The sequence below is a fragment of the Salvelinus sp. IW2-2015 genome, linkage group LG22 (genome assembly GCF_002910315.2).
Source record: "Salvelinus sp. IW2-2015 linkage group LG22, ASM291031v2, whole genome shotgun sequence".
Classification (NCBI taxonomy): Eukaryota; Metazoa; Chordata; class Actinopteri; order Salmoniformes; family Salmonidae; genus Salvelinus; species Salvelinus sp. IW2-2015.
This window is the reverse complement of record NC_036862.1, coordinates 33,270,771-33,280,585: the sequence shown is the minus strand read 5'-3', so window position 1 is coordinate 33,280,585 and position 9,815 is coordinate 33,270,771. Positions and strand designations below refer to the sequence as shown.

General features: G+C 46.2%; 1 protein-coding gene across 1 annotated transcript in view; it reads right to left on the bottom strand.

Moving 5' to 3' along the window:
* zdhhc17 (zinc finger DHHC-type palmitoyltransferase 17) overlaps window positions 1–9,548 on the bottom strand; it is a 51,478-nt gene extending 41,930 nt beyond the window's left edge. Inside the window, 4 exon segments of the mRNA XM_070433884.1 lie at window positions 797–941; window positions 1,910–1,984; window positions 4,658–4,780; window positions 9,523–9,548. Coding sequence (XP_070289985.1) covers window positions 797–941; window positions 1,910–1,984; window positions 4,658–4,780; window positions 9,523–9,548 — 369 coding nt within the window.
* Window positions 9,549–9,815: the final 267 nt, after the last annotated feature.

The window sequence follows — 9,815 nt, the reverse complement described above, 5'->3', positions numbered from 1 at the left end:
TTTTTTATTTTAAAGCTTTTCTCGCTTATTCAAAAGTACAGGAGTTGCTGTCGGCCACCAGGGGCGTTGTTTCATTCATTTCCACCACCAGGGGGCGTTGTTCATTCGTTTTCCGTCAGGGGGGGGCGGTTGTTTCATTCGTTTTCCACCACCTGGGGGCGTTGTTTCATTCGTTTTCCACCACCTGGGGGGTTGTCATTAGTTTTCCACCACCAGTTTCATTAGTTTTCCACCACCAGGGGGCGTTTCATTAATTTTCCACCACCAGGGGGTGTTGTTTCATTAGTTTCGACACCTGCATTCCACATTGTCAGCCCTGCCAGGTTTTTCCTGGATCTGTTCAGTAGCTCAAACATCTTCAAAGATGCACAGTGTGCGATCTTCTCTCTGTTTATTGGGGGTTTGTGACTGTGCTCTTTCTCCCTCTCCTCCTATAGGATGTGGACATGATGGATCAGAATGGAATGACTCCCTTGATGTGGGCAGCTTACAGGACACACAGGTGTGTGTCTCTGTGTGTGCCATGCGTTCCTGTTTCAGTTCTGGTGCGATCAGAATAAATATAACACACGGGTGACGTCACAGTAAATCTAATGGACGCACGCTGCCTAACCCCTAATCTTGTGGAGATCTGAGAGGATTTCAGAGGTTTAAGAAATATGGTAATATCTCCACAATGCCCTCTAATAGGCTAAGCAGAATTTTCACAATATTGCTTACACCTATCAAAGCCTCTCAGATCTACACAAGTACACAGGAAGTAGGGGTTAGGGGCTKATTTGCAATTGGGACGTACCTGTCCCTTGGCGATGAGGTAGGCCACGATGGAGGTGTGTCCGAACTGGGCAGCCAGGTGGACACAGCTGCAGCCCTCTCCGTCGATGAGCGAGGGGTCGGACCCGTACTTCAGCAGCTGCACCACCATGGAGAGYTGGCCCTGTCTGTGGACACACACAACATGATTATGTTGATGAGCACAAGAACTAACTGGTATTGCATGATATTAGCATTTAGACATGTTTCTGGATTTCGTTTTGTTTAAAGGATCAATCTAACTTTCATCTGCAGCACAGAAGAAACTAGCCAKCCCCCCTTAATAACACCCCATTATTAACAGCAGGAATGGACATGACAGACTGCACCAATAATAACTKCATGTAAAGTCTCTGGGGGTTTTGCAGATAGGAAACGGTTTGAATCCCCGAGCGGACTAGGTGAAGTCTGTCGATGTGCCCTTGAGCAAGGCACCCTAAATGCTCCTGTATGTCGCTCTGGATAAGAGTGTCTGCTAAATGACTACAATATAATATAAATGAAYCGTAGATATCACATCCAATTGAGAGATGGTTTAATAAGAAGATTGATGCACTAGATACTTAACCAAACACAATCCTCAACAACATTGTAATTAAGTCCTTATATTCACAATACTAAACATAAACCGCATATAGAAAGTGTCAGTGATCCGACAGATGGGCTCCACTCCTATCTACTGTGAAAGGTCACTAGCAGGGAGGGGAGGGCTGCTGACAAAGCRGTGAGGCCTGGCTAGGTATGGGGCCCCCGGCTAGGAATGGCGGCCCCCTGCTGATCATATGAATAATGCAGTAGAGAGCTCTCTGACAGGGGTGAGGACAGGCAGTACTGGGACTTCATACAACCCTGAAGGTCTCGTGTGACTCCGGGGGAAAAGGACTTTAGCAGAAACACGCCCTATGACACCGGCACAGGGGAAAGGAGAGTCCACTGGAAACAACACCTCTACTTCATACAGTATATAACCTTTCACCTTTCCCTCTAGATGGGCATGTCTACAGATCAACATATCCAACAGGACCTAATGTTTTGGTCCTGGAAAGCAGACTGAACCAGAGTCTGTTAATGCCTCATCTATTGTTGTCACTCTTACCTTGTGGCCCAATGCAGTGGTGTGGATTGAGGTCACCTCCCACTGGTCCACCATCGCCCCCTTGATATGTAGTACCTACACACAGAGTCACAAATACATTCAGCACTCACTTTGATATGTAGTACCTACACACAAGGACACAAATACATTCAGCACTCACTTTGATATGTTAGTACCTACACACACAGTCACAAATACATTCATCACTCACTTTGATATGTAGTACCTACACACAGCGTCACAAATACATTCAGCACTCATTTTGATATGTAGTACCTACACACAGAGTCACAAATACATTCAGACTCATTTTGATATGTAGTACCTACACACAGAGTCACAAATACATTCAGCACTCACTTTGATATGTCGTACCTACCACACAGCGACAGCGTCACAAATACATTCATCACTCACTCAACTACAGGTGGTGAAAAGATGAGATTGTTGATGCAGTGAGATAAAACAGATGAACTAATTCAGTTTTACTGCTCAGGATCTCCAGGAATAATGACGTATAAGAGACCTCCAGTGGAACGGATGCTCAGACCTACGCAGACATCCAGGATCTCCAGGAATATGACGTATTAAGAGGATCTTCCAGTGGAACGGATGGCTCAGACCTACGCAGACATCCAGATCTCCAGATATGACGTATTAGAGGATCCTTCCAGTGGAACGATGGCTCAGACCTACGCAGACATCCAGGATCTCCAGGAATATGACGTATTAAGAGGATCCTTCCAGTGGAACGATGGCTCAGACCTACGCAGACATCCAGGATCTCCAGAATATGACGTATTAAGAGGATCCTTCCAGTGAACGGATGGCTCAGACCTACGCAGACATCCAGGATCTCCAGGAATATGACGTATTAAGAGATCCTTCCAGTGGAACGGATGGCTCAGACTACCAGACATCCAGGACATATCCAGGAATATGACGTATTAAGAGGATCCTTCCAGTGGAACGGATGGCTCAGACCTACGCAGACATCCAGGATCTCCAGAATATGACGTATTAAGAGGGTCTTTCCAGTGGAACGGATGGCTCAGACCTACGCAGACATCCAGGATCTCCAGGAATATGACGTATTAAGAGGATCCTTCCAGTGGAACGGATTGCTCAGACCTACGCAGACATCCAGGATCTCCAGGAATATGACGTATTAAGAGGATCCTTCCAGTGGAACGGATGGCTCAGACCTACGCAGACATCCAGGATCTCCAGGATATGACGTATTAAGAGGATCCTTCCAGTGGAACGGATGGCTCAGACCTACGCAGACATCCAGGATCTCCAGGAATATGACTATTAAGAGGATCTTCCAGTGGAACGGATGGCTCAGACCCTACGCAGACATCCAGATCTCCAGGAATCATGACGCTATTAAGAGGATCCTTCCAGTGGAACGGATGGCTCAGACCTACGCAGACATCCAGGATCTCAGGAAATTGACGTATTAAGAGGATCCTTCCAGTGGAACGGATGGCTCAGACCTACGCAGACATCCAGGATCTCCAGGAATATGACGTATTAAAGAGGATCCTTCCAGTGGAACGGATGCTCAGACCTACGCAGACATCCAGGATCTCCAGGAATGTGACTTATTAAGAGGATCCTTCCAGTGGAACGGATGGCTCAGACCTACCGCAGACATCCAGGATCTCCAGGAATGTGAGCGTATTAAGAGGATCCTTCCAGTGGAAGGATGGCTCAGACCTACGCAGACATCCAGGATCTTGTTCTCTCCTTCCTGCTATGTTGTATTAGAATGTTTTGGGATTCTGGTTCTTAAAACAGAGACCATGGTCTGACAGCGTCCCTCTGCAGCAGACGTCCCTCTGCAGCAGGACGTCCCTCTGCAGCAGGACGTCCCTCTGCAGCAGACGTCCCTCTGCAGCAGGACGTCCTCTCGCAGGCAGGACGTCCCTCTGCAGCAGGACGTCCCTCTGCACCACAATGGTAAAGACAGCACAGTAGGTTGCTGTATTCACTCACACCTGGGTTCTTTCACTTTAGGGACCAAACAGAAGCTAACAGGGAGGGACTAACTGAACTAGTCCAATAAGAAACTCGTTTTCTGGTGCTAAATGTTTGTACTAATGTATAGGACCAATGCCAGCCTTTGTCCTGTGTGAGTATGAGAGTCTCCATCACACCGACAGCGTCATGGTGCAAAACGGTACACAGGATCACATCTGGATATGTGTGCAACAAAGGTTCAACATTCACCTTCTGCTACCATTTCTGTCACGCCGTCTCTACACATACAATGTGATGSATACCTTTATAAATCCAACGTATGCACCACACAGAACACACTGCAACTGCAGGGTTCCGGGACTATGTCCTGTGTGAGTATGTGTGTTTAGGGTTCTAGGACTACGTCCTGTGTGAGTATGTGAGTTTAGGGTTCCAGGACTACGTCCTGTGTGAGTGTGTGTGTTTAGGGTTCTAGGACTACGTCCTGTGTGAGTATGTGAGTTTAGGGTTCTAGGACAGTATGCTAGCATGAGTTCCAGTCTGACTGGGAAATCCCTCTGATAAGAAACATCCCACAGGAGGGTGTTGGGAGTAGCATTTCACGTGTACATGTAGGTTTACTGCAACTCACATGTAAGACAGCTGAATAGAGGTGGTCAAGGGCATTGGGTTATTCGGTGTGAGTGTGTGTGTGTGTGTGTGTGTGTGTGTGTGTGTGTGTGTGTATGAGACTGAGGTGTGTGAAGTTTGTATGTCACTCACTTGACCAAGTCTATTCGATTGTTGATGGCAGCCCAGTGCAGGAGTGTGACGTTCTCTTTGTCCGGCTGCTGAACATCATAGCCTGCCTCCACCAGCTCTCTGCAGCGCTCAAAGATCCCATACCTGGAGAGTGGAGGTAGACAAGGTTAGAATAGGGTCAACACACACACAGTTCACACATCCATCCTCAGTTCTCTTATCACAGCCATTAAACTCTGTAAATGTTATAAAGTCACCATTGGCCTCACATGCTGACTACACCGCTAACACTAGTCAGCATGTGAGGCCAATGGTGAAAATAAATGTAAATCAAATACATTTATAAAGCCCTTCTTACATCAGCTGATATCTCAAAGTGCTGTACAGAAACCCAGCCTAAAACRCCAAACAGTAAGCAATGCAGGTGTAGAAGCACGGTGGCTAGGAAAAACTCCCTAGAAAGGCCAAAACCTAGGAAGAAACCTAGAGAGGAACCAGGCTGAGGGGTGGCCAGTCCTCTTCTGGCTGTGCCGGGTGGAGATTATAACAGAACATGGCCAAGATGTTCAAATGTTCATAGATGACCAGCAGGGTCAAATAATAATAATAATCACAGTGGTTGTCGAGGTGCAACAGGTCAGCACCTCAGGACATAAACATATGTGTTATTCAATTACCCACACTGCTCGCACGTGCCAATGAGCGTTGTAAGAGAATTCTGCCCTGTTATACAAGAGACCACAGGAAACTTCTTTGATCAGAGGTTAGTTTGTTTAATAAGGATTGCAACCCAGAGTATACACTTAGTCATTTGGAAGTAACACTCAGTACAAAATATAGTGTTTTCCCTTTTTATCCCCTTTTATTTTACCTTTATTTAACTAGGCAAGTCAGTTAACAAATTCCTATTTTCAATGACGGCCTAGGAACAGTGGGTTGTCCAGAACGACCTTGCCAGCTCGGGGATTCGAACTTGCAACCTTTCGGTTACTAGTCCAACGCTCTAACCACTAGGCTACCTGCCGCCCCACACACTGCCGCCACCCCTACTGAGGTTCACCCCGCCCAAGGCGATGTCCCTTAACTTTAATACCATATAAGCTCATAATTAATAGTTGCTAATACAAATTTGTCTCTGCTAGGAGTTCAGCTTATTGTTATTTGCAGTTAGTTCCCCATTCCTTCTTCCTCCTGTTGCTACCATGTGCTGGCAGAAGTCAGACTGGAACATAGTATCAACAGGAACTGAAAGTATATTTTCCAACACACAGACATCTGACTTTTGTGACTTTCGTCTCTACCACTGATTCTTAATCTCAAGCAAAACATTAATCATTGTACTTTTGTAATTACAGGTGTTCCTATAATGTACAGATATGATAAAATTCCTTTCAAGTCAGCTCTATTTGTGACGCTGATCGCGATGCAAGTCCTGCCTCTCTCATCTCCTCATTGGTTTATAGAAGCAGATACCCACGTGCCATCTCCTCATTGGTTATACCCACATGGGCGATTGAAAGACAACTGAGTTCGTCGGTTGTCATGGTAATACTATGAAAGTTTAGATGCCGATCGCCATATAAAGTCCAAAGAAGAAAAAGCCTGGAAGGAGGAGAGATGACTAGAAGAGGAACTTAAAACTTTCCACCTTCTCCACAACTGTCCCGTCGATGTGGATAAGGGGGTGCTCCACCACCCGATGTCACAGGAAGGCCAAAAAGATCATCAAGGACAACAACCACCCGAGCCACTGCCTGTTCACCCCGCTATCATCCAGAAGGCGAGGTTAGAACAGGTGCATCAAAGCAGGGACCGAGAGACTGAAAAACAGCTTCTATCTCAAGGCCATCAGACTGTTAAACAGCCATCACTAACATTGAGTGGCTGCTGCCAACATACAGACTCAATCTCTAGCCACTTTAATAATTAAAAATTGGATGTAATAAATGTATCACTAGTCACTTAAACAATGCCACTTTATATAATGCTTACATACCCTACACTACTCATCTGATATGTATATACTGTACTCTATACCATCTAATGTATCCTGCCTATGCCGTTCGGCCATCGCTCATCTCATCCATATATTTATATGTACATATATTCTTATTCATTCCTTTACACTTGTGTGTATAAGGTAGTTGTTGTGAAATTGTTAGATTACTTGTTAGATATTACTGCACGGTCAGAACTAGAAGCACAAGCATTTCGCTACACTCGCATTAACATCTGCTAACCATGTGTATGTGACCAATAACATTTGATTTGATTTAGAAACGATTCGGTTGACCATTTTRTGTGTGGATTAATTGTTGGAGAAGAGTACCTTGTGCATTTCAGATAAAATAACTCAACATTTATATCGCAGGACAACAGCAAGCAAGCTAGCTAAATCGGCATAAATGTTTAATGCTTTTCGACCTGTTCCCAAATTAAAATAATTGGTTCAGAGTTTGTTTTGATATTTTAACCTGCGTGTCGTGATCGCGTTTGGTGTGGGGGGACAAAATCAATTGGCGCACGATGGCCGGTTTGGGTTTGGTGTCATGGTGAAATCCCTGAGCGGTTTTCTTCTCCGGCAACTGAGTTAGGAAGGACGCCTGTATCTTTGAGGTGACTGGGTGTAGATTCCCCATCCAAAGTATAATTAATAACTTCACCATGCTCAAAGGGATATTCAATGTCTGCGTTTTCAGTGCCCTTCTTTGCCAAGCATTGTAAAACCTCCCTGGTCTTTGTGTTTGAATAGATTTTTGATATTCACTGCTCGACTGAGGGATCTTATAGATAATTGTGTGTGTGTGGGGTACAGTGAGGAGGTAGTCATTCAAAAAGTAGGTTAAACACTATTATTGCCCCCAGAGTGAGTCCAAGCAACTTATTATGGGACTTGTTGAGCACATGTTTACTCCTGAACTTATTTAGGCTTGCCATAACAAATTGATTCAAGACAATTCAGATTTTCATTTTGTATTAAATTTGTAAAACGTCTGATAACAAAATTCCACTTTGACATTACGGGGTATTGTGTGTGACAAAAAACTCCATTTAATCCATTTTAAAAATTCAGGCTGTAACAACATGTGTAAAAAGTCAAGGGGTGTGAACACTTTGAAGGCACTATGTTCATCCACTATTGGTCTGGCTCATAGGGGAAGGAACGTTTCATAATACCATGTGAACACATTCATGGGGGAAGGGAAATCACAGGTAGTGCAGACTAGCTGACACAAATCTGGTCCTGACGATGCCAGAACAAGGAAACAAGTCCAGGGAGGCTAGTAGTAATAAATGTTTTGTTAGTGGTTTCCTGCTAGCGTCCATACTAGGGGCCTGTCTGTTACCCTATATGCAAACCAACTAGAGGGGGTATCGATAGCGGTGTAGTGTGAAGTTGCTCCTAGACAATGATCTTGAGCCAGTTTTGCATTTTCCCCACTAATGGTTAATGTTAGGACTGGGGGAGGGGTAACTGATCCTAGATCTGTACCTAGGGGTACAGCTTCACCCCGTAGCATGACCTGGAGCAGGGATCGATAGACACAAGTCTACAGGTTCTCCCATCTCCACAGAGAAACTCTGGAGCTCTGCCAGAGTGACCATCAGGTTCTTGGTCACCTCCCTGACCAAGGCCCTTCTCCCCCAATTGCKCCGTTAGGCAGGCAGCCAGCTATAGGAAGAGTCTTGGTGGTTCCAAACTTCTTCCATTTAAGAATGATGGAGAACACTGTGTTCTAGGGGACCTTCAATTCTGCAGACATTTTTTGGTACCCTTCTCCAGATCTGTGCCTGTCTCGGGGATCTACGGACAATTCCTTAGACCTCATGGCTTGGTTTTTGCCCTGACATGCACTGTCAACTGTTGGACCTTATATAGACAGGTGTGTTCCGTCATGGTCCAATCAGATCTGAATTTACACAGGGTGGAACTGCGCCAAACGCAAGTTGTGGAGGACAGATCGATGTTCCAAAGGTATGCATCATACGGGGAAACAGGATTACAGCACATGAAGCTCAAGATTTCGAGAATCATAAGAGCAAAGTGAAGGTCTGAGAGATAAGTTACATGTGGTATTTTATCACAATTGTGCAAAACTATTTTCTTAAATAAGCTGTGTTTCCTCGGCTTTTTAATTCGGGGCGTATTGTGTCGTGCATTGATGAAATGTCCAGCCGCTTCTTCAGTTAGGCGCACAATGTTCTGGGGAGCTGCCTTGGAGCTTGTTCCTTGGATGCCTGCAGTACTTTTCAAAGGTACTGCAGCCATGGGGCAGCAGGAGTAAGCTTCCCTAAGGGCTTAGAGCGTTGGCCTACCGTACCCCGATTTCGTCAAGCCGCCTCGTACCAGACTCAATAAATCCCTGCTTGCGCCGACTCAACGTCACAAAGTTCTTGTCTCATCTCGTGCCTTTGACAACAAGGCAGTTTGTTCGAGGCCACTGCCTCTTCCCTCAGGCCACTCTCCCCTGACAATTCGGCCTAGTTACAATAAAAAGGGGAGAAAAAAGGCCAGTTAGAGAGTCCTGGATGTCGTGGAGGAACAGGCGGCGTGGGGAGCCGTGCAGAATAGATGTGTCGGCGGGGCGCTGGGGCGGAGGCGGGAGGGCTGACAGCTTAAGATGAGAGCTATTATGGAGAGGAGGAAAGTGGTGTTATTAAAATACGAGTTACATTGCTTGTATATGTTCCCGCAGCCGACACTCTGCGTTTACTACCACCCAACATCCTTGGCCCCACGCGTCTTTGCGGCGCCACGACCACGACACCGAAGCCGCGGCGGTTGCCGTCTGCGGTCACCTCTCGCGCTGGCTTTCTCACCGATGCTTCCCACGCGCTACGTTGACAAGTCATCCCACCGTGGCTTTCGCGCCCACACTGCTCACCTAACCTCGTTCACCACCAGGGCCATGGCGATAGCCCCCCAGTGGACTCTGGCGCCTCTGACGGTTCCTGTTGCGGAGCAGAAAAACTGAGCTCCTTCCATTCAAAATAACCCCGTGCCCCTTGCCATGGAACCCAGTTGGGCCCATTCTCCTCAGACGCACAGGTTATTTGTTTGTGTTTGCGTCCAGTCTTCACGGTAGTATTGTGCGACAGAAAGAGTTGGAGGAGGCTGTTTTTTTTGTCTCGTTGTTCTGATGGTGGGGCGAAGCAGTGAGGCCGGGCCGCCGCACAT